The 13874-nt window shown below is 41.9% G+C and overlaps 1 protein-coding gene across 2 annotated transcripts in view; it reads right to left on the minus strand.

Moving 5' to 3' along the window:
* Nucleotides 1-13874, minus strand: part of wnt6 (Wnt family member 6) — a 69662-nt gene that overhangs the window by 1899 nt on the left and 53889 nt on the right. For both annotated transcript variants that reach the window (XM_062967295.1, XM_062967294.1), the window contains exon 3: nucleotides 2815-3116. In XM_062967295.1, coding sequence (XP_062823365.1) covers nucleotides 2815-3116 — 302 coding nt within the window. The remainder of the gene's footprint in view (nucleotides 1-2814; nucleotides 3117-13874) is intronic.

The following is a 13874-nucleotide window of genomic DNA, read 5'->3' on the forward strand; positions in this document are numbered from 1 at the left end:
TCAAAAAAGGTGTATGTGTATGTGTGTGTTGCTTCTGAAATCAGGTAATCAGGGGATTCATATGAGGAATGAAAAAGATGTCAGAACCATGCAAGTTGAGATATTCTATAAATTGTTGTCCACCCTGCTCAAAAAAAAATCATATTCTGTCATTTTTTTTCCATGTCAGGAGTGACTTGAGAAACTGCAAGTCGCTTCTGGTGTGAGAGAATTGGCCATCTGCAAGGACGTTGCCCAGGGGATGCCCGGATGTTTGATGTTTTACCATCCTTGTGGGAAGCTTCTCTCATGTCCCCGCATGGAGCGGGAGCTGATAGAGGGAGCTCATCTGCACTCTCCCCAGGTTGGATTCGAACCGGCAACCTTCAGGTCAGCAACTCAACCTTCAAGTCATCAGTCCTGTCGGCACAAGGGTTTAACCGACTGCGCCACCAGGAGCTGTCATGGAACATGGACCAGATAACTCTGGTTGGGTTAACATCTTCTGGAATTAACTTGCCATTAACTTGTTGCCTTCAAGGTTTAAAAAGATGGGAACATTTGGAATAGCAATAAAATGTAGCATTTATGTTGCAGTAGTAGAGGAGGCTTCATATTTATTATATTAAAAAGGCTTAACTTGGCCATATAAAGCAATGTTATTATTTTCATATTGTGATAATATACTTAGATATAGGCCAATTAACTAAATCTCCCTAGAGAGTTATCCTCCCACTCTCAGCTACTGCATCACACACATTCTTTATGCATGTAATCTCATAGATCTGCCTATTTTGGGCATCAGTTCATATATTTATTATCCCTTCTGGCTGTGTTTACTTATCTGCACAATTATCTATTGATGGAATGGAAGTGCTTGCTCTGCTGACAATCATGGAATCTTCTTGTTCTGGCAGCTAATATACTATTTGGTGGCAACTTCAGGATGTGTGCCAGGCTCGATTGTGGATATGGAAAAGACAGGCAGGGGCAGGAGTGAGAAGCTACCTCATGACTGCAGGGTAATTCAGGGAAAATTCAATACAAGCAAACTGGGAAAGGTGCCTATGGATGAAAAGAATATGGGCATCTATGGATGAACAAGGTAGTTATATTTATGCAAACTTGTAAGCAGGAAGAAGCAAGAATGAAAGCTGCATTCATAAACCAGAGTGCCAAATAAAGGTGAGGAATCAGTTTGAGAAAGCAAAACATGGGGAGCAGTTTGTACTCTGATGTGTGGCGCAGACATGATATCACTGGGCAGGAATTGTATGGTGGAAAAGTATCTCTCATTCTTTCAAAACATGTGTCAAATGATTTCATAGGTAGCCAAATAAATATACAACAGGTTACTGGGATGATAGATTTGACTACCTGGATCACAGAGGTGAGGGAAAGTGAGGTCAGGTTATGGCAACAAAAGGGTTGCAGTGACATCCTTGCCCTGTTTTGACCACTCACTGCCCTTGCAGTGATGTTCTCTTTGTATGCCAAATAAACTTTTACAAAAACGTGGGCATGTTCAGCTTTATACAAGAAAATGACAACTGTAAGAATTTCGCTGAAGAACAAGAGAAAGTATAGTTGCAATGGTGATACGATGTTCTGTCCCTTAGCATACAAAAACATACACAAGTGCCTACACTTGAATTACAGGTAATGCTCCTGATGTTCATGGATGGAAAATGAGTGGCCCGCCAGGTGCTGTTATACTATAATGCCCACTAGTTCTCACCAATGATGGCTACTTCAGCCCAACAAAACCTTGAGGGCCTCAATGCTTGTAGTAATGCCTGACCCAAGAATTGCAGTGGAATCAGGACTTCAGCTGTGGGTTACATTGGAGACATTACTCTGAGCATATGAAGTTGTCTGGAAAGGTGTGGTCACTCAGTGAAAAGGGAGAGAAAATGTGACAGGCAGCAAAGCAAGTTTGAGACACAAAAATACAAAAAAGCTAAAGGAATTTGTTGCATGCCATCAAGTCATTTCTGACTTATGGTGACCCTCAGGCGAACCTATCACAGAGTTTTCTTAGATTTGTTTGGGTTTGCCTTTAAGCTACAGGAAAATTTATTTCACCTAAACATTAGGAAAAACTTCCTGATGGTAAGAGCTGTTCAGCAGTGGAATACATTGCCTGGGAATACAATGGATGGTCATCTGATGGGGGTGCTTTGTGTTTTCTTGCATAGTACCACGTTTCCCCGAAAATAAGATAGTGTCTTATATTAATTTTTGCTCTTATTTTCAGGGGATGTCTTATTTTTCCATGAAGAAGAATTCACATTTATTGTTGAACAAAAAAATGAACATTTATTTTATACTTTACAGTAGTTCTCATCACAAACCAGCATAACCAGACAAACTGAATCCTATCAAGAATTTCTTGTTATTACTAATATTTCCATGTACAACTGGTATGTACATTTACCAATTCTACATGCTCTGGTGTTGTTTGGTAGGTGCTGGGCATGCTTCCAAACAAAACTTTGCTAGGTCTTACTTTTGGGGGAGGCCTTATATTTAGCAATTCAGCAAAACTTCTTCTAGGTCCTATTTTTGGGGGATGTCTTATTTTCAGGGAAACAGGGTAGGTGGCCTTTTTAGTCTCTTCCAACCTTTTGTTTCTATGAAACTGCATGTGACTTGCTCAAGTTCACCCAGTAGGTTTCTATGGCTGAGTGGGGCTTCAAAGCCTGGGCTCCAGAGTCATGGTCCAATGCTTAAACTATCACATCTCACTGTCTTATCAATAAAAAATGGGGATGGTTGTCTGTGGGGAAAGGATTCCTGATACTCAAACAGAAGGAGCTGGGAGTCAACCCTTACCAGACGTCCTGCTTCATTGTTGTGCAGGTCAATAAGGGTTCGGATGTCACTCTTGCCACGTTTGCGCTTAGCATCCATGAACTGGCGGGACTTCTCGTAGCCAAAGTCAACGTCGTCCCCACAGCCACCCCACTCCCAAGCAGAGCCTTCAGAGCCTGTCAGGGCAGGGGGCAGAGGAGGGCCTCGGCTCCGGGTTGCCTCGCAGCCGCACTGCAGCAGCTCGCCCATGCTGCAGGCCTGGGTCACCGCATGGCTCACACCAGCCGCCGTAATGGCATAGACAAAGGCTGTCTCACGGATATCTGTGTTGGATATGGAGAGAGAACCAGAGAGACAGCATTAGAGGCTGAGACAGGCTTTTAAACAATCACCGAACTACAATTGACAAGCAATAAGAAAGACCATACCATGGTTTGGGAGATTTCCTCTACTGTATTTCCACGTGGATTGCACCTGCTCATTTTCTGCCTCCTCCACTTCAGATTTTGTTACAGATGAGAGTGGACAGGAGAAAACCCTATAGCTTAGGGTGCATCTAAATTGTGGAATTAATGCAATTTGATACCACTTTATCTACCATGGCTCAATGCTACGGAATCCTTGGAGTTGTTGCTTGGTGAGGCATCAGCACACTTGGGCAGAAAGAGCTAAAGCCCTTGTAAAAACTAGAATTCCCATGATGTCAGAGCATTGAGGTATGGCAGTTAATGTGGTTTCAAACTACATTCATTAATGTGTAGATGTACTCTAAATAGATTTAGGAATCGCTCGAATCCCCTCCTCCCTCTGCAGTATCTGTGCTGAAAGGAGGCCCGGTTCTCCAGCCTTGACTTCACCCCTTTAGTGGGAGTTTGGCATTGTAGTCTTAATCACATTTACTTGTGCACGAAGCTCATTAAAGTAGGTTTTCTGTCAAAGGAAATGCAGGAGTGTTGTGAGGTTTCCAGGCTGTATGGCAGTGTTCTAGCAGTATTTTCTCCTGATGTTTCACCTGCATTTGTCGGTGGCATCTTCAGAAAATTCGACAACACAAAGAAAATACATATTTTAACAGGCTGGTTATTGTTGTTCTTGTGTGCCTTTAAATGGTTTCTTATTTATGGTGACTCTATTATGTAATAACTTTATTTTTTATAACCCACCTCCATCACTCTGAAGGGACTCGGGCGGCTTACATGGGGAACCAAGCCCAAGGGTACACAAAGTATAAAATCAAATAAAAACATAAAACTCAAAAACGTAACAACAAAATTAAAACAATAAATGATTAAAACCATAGAGTAAAGTTGTAGTACATTCATGGGTATCAAAACATGTAGGAGATAAATGGGGGGGGGGGGGATAGGGCTTGTGCAACCCACAGGACAATAGGACCAGGAGTGGGAATAAAGTGCTAAAAGCAAGACCTTAATCAATTCAAGCTAGGCAGAAATAAATTACAACTGACCTATTGTTCAAAAGCGCATTGACACATCCATATAGTTTTCTTGGCTAGATTTTTTCAGAGCCTTTGCCTTTCTCTGAAGCTGAGAGACAGTGGCCTCTTCTACACTGCCCTATATCCCAGGATCTCATCCCAGATGGTTTCATCCCAGATTATTTGGCAGTGAAGACTCATATAATCCATTTCAAAACAGATAACCTGGTATTAGATCCTGGGATATAAGGATAGTGTAGAAGTGGCCAGTGTTGGTTTTCAGGTAGCAGGGATTTATTTATTTATTTATTTACAGCATTTATATTCTGCCCTTCTCACCCCGAAGGGGACTCAGGGTGGATCACATTGCACACATAAAGGCAAACATTCAATGCCATAACATAGAACAGAGACAGAGACAAGACACAGTCACGGGCTGGCCTCGAACTCATGACCTCTTGGTCAGAGTGATTTGTTGCAGCTGGCTTGCTTTACAGCCTGTGCTACAGCCCAGATTCAAACCTTGGTGTCCACAGTGGTGATTCAACACTCAAACCACTTACACTGGCTCCAAACGGGCTATACAAAGACAATGTCACACTTAAAAAAATGAAGACCACTGGATACTTCCAGCCATGAAGAGGGGGCGAGATGACACAAAGGCATCTCTACAATGCAGAATTAATGCCATTTGGCAGCACCTGAACTTTTTTTTTCTTGTTTATTCATCCAGTCGCTTCCGACTCTTTGTGACCTCAGGGACCAGCCCAGGCCAGAGCTCCCTGTTGGCCGTCGCCACATTGCAGTTCCTTCAAGGTCAAGCCAGTTACTTCAAGGATACCATCCATCTATCTTACCCTTGGTCAGCCCCTCTTCCTTTTTCCTTCCATTCTCCCCAGCATCATTCTCTTCTCTAAGCTTTCCTGTCTTCTCATTATGTGGCCAAAGTACTTCATTTTTGCCTCTAATATCCTTCCCTCCAGTGAGACAGTGGGGCTTTATTTTCTGGAGTATGGACTGATTTGATCTTCTTGCAGTTTAAGGCACTCTCAGGATTTTCCTCCAACAGCGTAGTTCAAAAGTGTCTATCTTTCTTTGTTCAGCCTTCCTTATGTTCGAGCTCTCGCATCCATAGGCTGCTACAGGGAATACCATTGCTTTAACTATGTGGACCTTCGTTGTCAGTGTGCTGTCTCTACTCTTCACTATTTTATTGAGATTGGTCATTGCTCTCCTCCCAAGAAGGAAATGTCTTCTGATTTCCTGGCTGCAGTCTGCATAATTTTCATGCATAGAAATACAAAGTCTGTCACTGCCTCCACATTTTCTCCCTCTATTTGCCAATTATCAATCAGTATGGTTGTCATAATCTTGGGTTTTTCTATTTTTAACTGCAACCTAGCTTTTGCACTTTCTTCTCTCACCTTGGTTATCAAACATCAGACATCAAACATCTGGGTATCTCCTGGGTAATGTCCTTGCGGACAGCCAATTCTCTCACACCAGAAGCGACTTGCAGTTTCTCAAGTTGCTCCTGACAGGAAAAAAAGACCAGCTCCTCAGCTCCTCCTTGCTTTCAGCCATCAAAGTAGTATCATCTGCATGTCTAAGGTTGTTAATATTTCTTCCATCAATTTTGACTCCAGCCTTGGATTCATCAAGCCACGCAAGTCGCATGATGTGTTCTGCATACAAGTTGAATAGGGAGGGGGAGAATCTTGAACCTGTCTGTTGTTCCGTGAACTACCTTGATTCAATGTTGTGGAACCCTGGTAGTTGTAGTTTTACAAGGTCGTGAGCCTTCTCTGCCAAAGAGGGCTGGTGCCTGTCCAAACTGCAAATCTCAGGATTCCATAACATTGGGCACTAGCAGTACAATTGACATCGAACTGCATGTAGATGAAGCCTCAGACCGTGGATGAAAAGGCAGAGGAGTGAGCGACAACGGACAGAAGGACAGGACTCCACAACTAGTCGGGAATGGCCAGACGGAACGCTGCTCTTGATAATAATCGGGCATCGAGAGCGGTTTGATAAAGGGGAGACCCGCGATGAAACGCGGGAATGAATATGACAAAACCACTCAGCCCTTTGCCTGCCTTCCAAAGCCAGCAACGTCTAGGAGGGCAACTCCAGGCTGGAATGCCCCTTCCCTCCCTCCTTGCTTTCTGGATAATCTGGATGCTTCTTGACGGCGGGGCGCCAGTCTCCCCTCCGCCGCGGGACACGAGTTCCAGGCATCCCTGGCCGTGCTGGGACCTGCCACTGCCAAAGGGGGATTCTCCATTCTCCATTCCCCACTCTCTTCCCCCTTTCAATCTCTCTCTCTCTCTCCTCGCTCCGGTCTGCGGCGCCGCACCCGCCGAAGGCTCCGTCGCTCCTTCCCTTCCTTTGCCTTCCTGAGAAAAATCGGGGAAGCTGGCTGTGGATTCCGGGAGTTGCAATCTCAACCCCTTCCTTTCCCGGACTGCGACAGGCTATCGTTTCCCAGTAGTGCATTAATGTGCTCTGCATGTTGCACTCGGCGTCCCCTGTGAAGCTCTTCTGTGCTGAGCCTTTGCACACTACAGAAGGAGACCACTTTGGCTGGGTCTACATTGATATATATATATACAGTAGAGCAGGGGTCCTCAAACTTTTAAAGTGGAGGGCCGGTTCACGGTCCCTCAGATTGTTGAGGGGCCGAATTATCATTTGGAAAAAAAAAACCGAACAAATTCCTATGCACACTGCACATGTCTTATTTGTAGTGCAAAAAAAAAAAACACCCAACAACAATCATTTATTTATTTATTTATTTATTTGCTACATTTATACCCCACCCTCTCTCACCTCGAAGGGGACTCAGAGCGGCTTACAAGTTGTATGTACATACAATATATTATATTATTAGCATAGCACAACATTAGCATTATATATTACTGTATTGTACTATACCACTATACCGTATTATTATTAGTAATATTACATTTAATATATAATATATAATTAATATTATTATATTATACAATATTATTACATTGTATTATTATTATTATTATTATTAGCCGCCCTGAGTCCCCTACTGGGTGAGAAGGGCGGGGTAGAAAATACTGTACTAAATAAATAAATAAATAAATATTATATTGTATTACATTATAATATTATTATCAATATTATATGTATATACAATATATTCAATTATTGCCGTAGCACAATATTAGTAAATTAATGAACAATACAATATTTAAAAATAAAAACAATTTTAACCAACATAAACCTATCAGGATTTCAATGGGAAGTGTGGGCCTGCTTCTGCCCAATGAGATAGTCAAGTTAAGTAGGATTGTTGTTGTTGTTGTGCCTTCAAGTCATTTCAGACATTGGGGGAGCCTACATCTAAAACTGAGGGCGGGGGCCAGGTAAATGACCTTGGAGGGCCGCATCTGGCCCCCGGGCCTTAGTTTGGGGACCCCTGCAGTAGAGTCTCACTCATCCAAGCTAAACGGGCCAGCAGAAGCTTGGATAAGCGAATATCTTGGATAATAAGGAGGGATTAAGAAAAAGCCTATTAAACATCAAATTAGGTTATGATTTTACAAATTAAACACCAAAACATCATGTTAGACAACAAATTTGACAAAAAAAAAGTTCAATACGCAGTAATGTTATGTTGTAATTACTGTATTTATGAATTTAGCACCAAAATATCACGATATATTGAAAACATTGACTACAAAAATGGCTTGGATAATCCAGAGGCTTGGATAAGTGAGACTCTACTGTATATACAGTAGAGTCTCACTTATCCAACATAAACGGGCCAGCAGAATGTTGGATAAGCGAGTATCTTGGATAAGGAGGGATTAAGGAAAAGCCTACTAAACAACAAATTAGGTTATGATTTTACAAATTAAGCACCAAAACATCATGTTATACAACAAATTTGACAGAAAAAGTAGTTCAATACGCAGTAATGCTATGTAGTAATTACTGTATTTACAAATTTAGCACCAAAATATCACGATGTATTGAAAACATTGACTACAAAAATGTGTTGGATAATCCAGAACGTTGGAGAAGCGAGTGTTGGATAAGTGAGACTCTACAGTATTTGTATTTATAATTATTTACAGCATTTTACCCCACCTTTCTCACCCGAGGGGACTCAAGGCGGCTTACATCAACTGGCAAAATTCAATGCCCAAAACAATTCACTAAAATCAACAGCACATACAAATCAAATAACAATACAGAGTAAAAAACACATACAAAATTTAAAAACATATGTATATTTAAATCCATTCATCCGCGATCTGTATCCCAGGACGTGATCCCAGATTGTCTGCTTGATATGATATGAGTTTCCACTGCAAGACAGTCTGGGATAAGCAGATAATCTAGGATTATTATTATGTTTGTGTCAGGAGTGATTTGAGAAACTGCAAGTGGCTTCTGGCGTGAGAGAATTGGCCCTCTGCAAGGATGTTGCCCAGGGGACAGCCGAATGTTTTACCATCCTGTGGGAGGTTTCTCTCATGTCCCCGCATGAGAAGCTGGAACTGACAGACAGGAGCTCACCCTGTTCCCAGATTCAAACCTCCAATTTTGAGGTCAGCAGTCCTGCTGGGACAAGGGTTTAACCCAGTGGTTCTCAACCCGTGGGTCCCCAGGTATTTTGGCCTACAACTTCCAGAAATCCCAGCCAGTTTACCAGCTGTTAGAATTTCTGCGAATTGAGGGCCAAAACATCTGGGGACCCACAGGTTGAGAACCACTGGTTTAACCTATTGAGCCACTAGGGGCTCCTCTAGGATCAGATCCTGGGATATAGGGCAGTGTAGATCCAGCCTAAGATTCCACTTTAACTGCCATGGTTCTGTCCCATGGGATTCTGAGATTTGTGGTTTAAAGCAGGGCTTTTTCCATTTTTTCCGATCACAACCCCCTTTCCGCCAGAGAAATATTTACGTGACCCCAGGTATAAAGGTATATAAAATAGATATAAATAGCAAACATTTTCTGAAAATAAATCATTGGACCCCATATGGGGTTGTGCTCTATCTACATTTTAAGAAGCAGCAGTTTAGGGAGAGGCATTTAAAATTCTCAGACAGAAGGTTGGGTGCCTCTTCAAACTACAAATCCCAGGATTCCTTTTTTTAAAAAACTATTTTTATTCCAAAAAAGGAGAAATCATAGCAAAAGAACAATGAAAATACCAAGAGAAGCAAAATGTAAGTTCCTAAAATTAACTAAGTACTACAGCATAGCAAAAGGTCCCAGGTTCAAATCCCGGGAGCGGAATGAGCGCCCGCTGTTAGCCCCAGCTCCTGCCAACCTAGCAGTTCGAAAACTTGCAAATGTGAGTAGATCAATAGGTACTGCTCCGGTGGGAAGGTAACGGCACTCCATGCAGTCATGCCGGCCACATGACCTGGAGATGTCTACGGGCAACGTGGGCTCTTCGGCTTAGAAATGGAGAAGAGCACCAATCCCCAGAGTCGGACTGGACTTAACGTCAGGGGAAACCTTTACCTTTACTACAGCGTACTTATATACACAAACTATACTAACTTGCAAACAAAAAATGCAGAAACAAGTCACCGTTTGCTGATTTTTATCCCTTATTTTTCTACCCTGCCCCATCTCCCCGAAGGGACCTGAAAATCTGGATGTTCCAGCAAATTTTGAAGAAAGATTAAGTCCCTAGGCCCAGTCCCTAGGTAACTAAATAGCACTCCGTCCTGCACTTCGTCCACTTCCCCGGCCCTATGATACGTTGTTGCACTATCCTTAGCCCAGCCCTTTTATAGTTAGCCACATTCATCTTATAATCCTGGCCATTGGTTTGTTGAACATTTTACTGATGGAGCTACAATGAAATGGCGTTTTAATGTTTTATTTTTACTTTTAGCGTGTTTTAATAGGTTTTTGGCATTTTAGGATGCTGTTAGTTGTTATTTTGGTTGTTAAGTTAATTAGGTTGTGTTATATTGTTAAATGTGACTACTTCTATGTATTATCTGTATGGTTTTCTTTCTGGCAATTGAATGTTTGCCATACATGTTGGAAAACGCCCTGAGTCCCTTCGGGGAGATAGGGCGGTATACAAATAAATAGTATTTTTATTATTATGGTACAGTAGATTCTCACTTATCCAACATAAACGGGCCGGCAGAATGTTGGATAAGTGAATATGTTGGATAATAAGGAGGCATTAAGGAAAAGCCTATTAAACATCAAATTAGGTTATGATTTTACAAATTAAGCACCAAAACATCATTTTATACAACAAATTTGACAGAAAAAGTAGTTCAATACGCAGTAATGCTATGCAGTAATTGCTGTATTTACAAATTTAGCACCAAAATATGATGATGTATTGAAAACACTGACTACAAAAATGCGTTGGATAATCCAGAACGTTGGATAAGCGAGTGTTGGATAAGTGAGACTCTACTGTAGTTAAGTGGAATAAGTAAAGGTAAAGGTTTCCCCTGACATTAAGTCCAGTCGTGACCAACTCTGGGGGTTGGTGCTCATCTCCATTTCTAAGCCGAAGAGCCGGCGTTGTCCATAGACACCTCCAAGGTCATGTAGCTGGCATGACTGCATGGAGCCGCCGTTACCTTCCTGCCGGAGCGGTACCTATTGATCTACTCACATTTGCATGTTTTCGAACTGCTAGGTTGGCAGGAGCTGGGGCTAACAGCAGGCGCTCATTCCGCTCCTGGGATTTGAACCTAGCACCTTTTGGTCCGCAAGTTCAGCAGCTCGGCGCTTTAACACACTGTGCCACCAGGGGCCCCACAAAGTGGAACAGTAGTGTTATAATTGTGTAGTGTGGAAGGGCCTTTCTCTTTCTCCATACTACCTCTCTAGTGTTGCCCTGTGTCCCTTTACTCTGTTTCTGCTAAGGTGTTTATCCACCCATGGATTTAATTATTAACATAGTCATGTTAATGCTGAAGAATAAAAACAGTGTGTACTCCAGGGGCTCACTTGCAACTGGGCTATCACTTCTGCCCATCTCACTGCCTTGGGATTCCTCTTATTGGTGGGATAGCTGACAAGGAAGGATGGAGTCTTTGCTTCTTCCACCTGCCTGGCCCTTCTGAACCTGTTTTTCAGAGCTGTGTTGATTTGAAGGCCAAAAATATTCACTGGGAAAGGTGGCCTTACTTGGCCATTTTAGGAAATCATGGGATGACAATGGAAACACCTGCAGTTCTTGGAACATTATGAGATTTGACACCTCCATGTAGGTGTCCACAAATTCTGTTGATATTTCTTCATACACACTGATATTCATATAATACATTCATGTCCTAATAGGGGACACACATCTTGCCTCCAAAGGGACCTTTCTTGTTATTGTTATGAAGTTTCAAGTCAACTTCAGTTTTGTATGTTCCTTCAACTTATGTCAACCCCATGCATTTCATATTTCTTTTCTTAGGTAGAGAATACTCAGAGGTGGTTTTTCCAGTTCCTCTTATTCCAACGTATACTTCCCCTATCCTAGCATTTTCTTGACAAAATTTATTCAATGGAGATATGCCATAGCCTTCCTTTTGTGCTGAAAGATTTGCCCGAGGTCAATCAGGTTATTTCCATAGCTGAGTGAAGATTTGAGCTCTGGATATCTACAATCCTAGTGCAACCCTCAAACCACTACATCATATTGTCGATTTTTTTAAAACTGTTTGCAATTTGGCCTTTATGAGCCTGGCTAAATCCATCATACCTACAGTGAGTCCACTGGCACAAGAGCTTCAGAGGAGGAACCTTCCTGCCCTTTTGACCTCCCTTTTCCCTCTTGTTTGGGGTACAACTGTGGGGGGAGGAGGTGCCACCTTTCAGTATTATTATATGGCAAGGGGCCTTTCTGGGGGTCTGTATTATTTATTGCCCAGCTCCGTTCTTGTCAGGTTGCTGGGAAGCCTGGAGGAAACTATAAGGACATGTAGGAGCACAGTCTATGCGGAGGGTAGGTGGAGGGGTAGTAAATCACTCCCAGACAGGGATACATTCTTGGGCTTTATTAAAAGCTGCTGTGTTGTCTGGGAGCATCCATAATTGCTTCATTACAAGGACAAGGAGACATGTCACAGCAGTAAACCTTTGGCCTGTAGCAATAACCTGTGTCTTCCCCAAGGACCCAGCAATCCCTCTGCCTTACACTGGAGCAGCATTGGCTGTGCCTTTTGAAGGAAACAATGAAAACATTAATTAAAGTGTTAACGGAGGAGAGTGGAATGTGTGGTCAGTACAAATCTTGTGGCTGGACTGCAGTTCTCATCAGATCTATGTAGCATGTCCAATGGTGGCAGATCATTTGAGTTGTAGTCCAGAATGCAGAGAGCCACATGTTGCCCACTACTGTTGTGAAAGGAATGGTCAAGCAATGATTCCCTTTAAACAAAAGTAAAAGCAGTGCCAATTCTACTTGTTTTTAAGTGGGCAATCACTCCATTGAAGAAATTTTACTTAATTATAAATTTTATTAACATCATTAACTATTGAATTGAGTTGCTGTGAGTTTTCTAGGCTGTATGGCCATGTTCCAGAAGCATTCTCTCCTGACGTTTTACCCACATCTATCGCACGCATTCTCAGAGGTTGGGATGATGCCTGCCATAGATGTGAGAGTGAAACGTCAGGAGAGAATGCTTCTGGAACATGGCCATACAGCCTGGAAAACTCACAGCAATCCAGCGATTCCGTCCATGAAAGCCTTTGACAACTATTGAATTATTTACATGCACGTACATTTGAATGGGAACAAAACATCAATGATACAGGAAAATGTATTTGCTTGAGATGACCCATGACTGAGTCACAGGAAGAAGATCTCAAAAGGGCCGTTTCTTCTGTAGTGTAAGAGAAGGGGGAATGCATCTAATAACTTGTTATGTTCGTATTCATAAGTACTCTCAATTACAATAATTACAATTTGATTTAAAAATCGGATGCCTGGAGGAACTTTTTTTAATGGATCAAACGGTTTAAAAGCAATTAATCAACTAAATGTTGCAACCCTTAAATTCATATACATTCTCTTTCTCGATATGATCTAATATTTTCACTTGAAGGCTGTGGGCACAGAAAAACTTATTCGTACAGTTTCTTTGATGGAAAGCATTTGTTTGTAAGAAATAACCCAAAACTCACATGTAGTTCATTGTATGTGAAAATTGCACAGGTATATCCATTTTAGGATAGTTTACAGTGACAAGTGCAGTTCAGGGAGCTCAGGACTCAGAAATTTCAGCTGGCAGAAAGAGTTGAAAGCCAGACCATTCACTGGGACATATCACTCTCTTGTTACAATATGGCAGCAGCTACTAGTCCGTTTATGGGCAAAATTCAAAGTTCTCAATACAACCCATAAAGCCTTATGGCTTCATATAGCTTTTAGGGCTATAGCAGCAGGGTAACAAAATGAGGGCCTTGCCCTCAAATAAGGATTCTCTCCCCACACCAAATACAGTCTTCTAACAATTGCCAAATTGTTAGTATTGTAGTAACGTAAAATTTCAGTTGAGAGTGTAGCATTAGGGTTTAGATTTCTGTTTATTTATTTACTTTTATTTATTTAATTAATTCCTATTTTGCTTTCTCCTGGGGAAGAGCATTTAAAGAGAGGGGACAAATACGT

This window comes from Anolis carolinensis, chromosome 1 (genome assembly GCF_035594765.1).
Source record: "Anolis carolinensis isolate JA03-04 chromosome 1, rAnoCar3.1.pri, whole genome shotgun sequence".
In the NCBI taxonomy this organism is placed as follows: domain Eukaryota; kingdom Metazoa; phylum Chordata; class Lepidosauria; order Squamata; family Dactyloidae; genus Anolis; species Anolis carolinensis.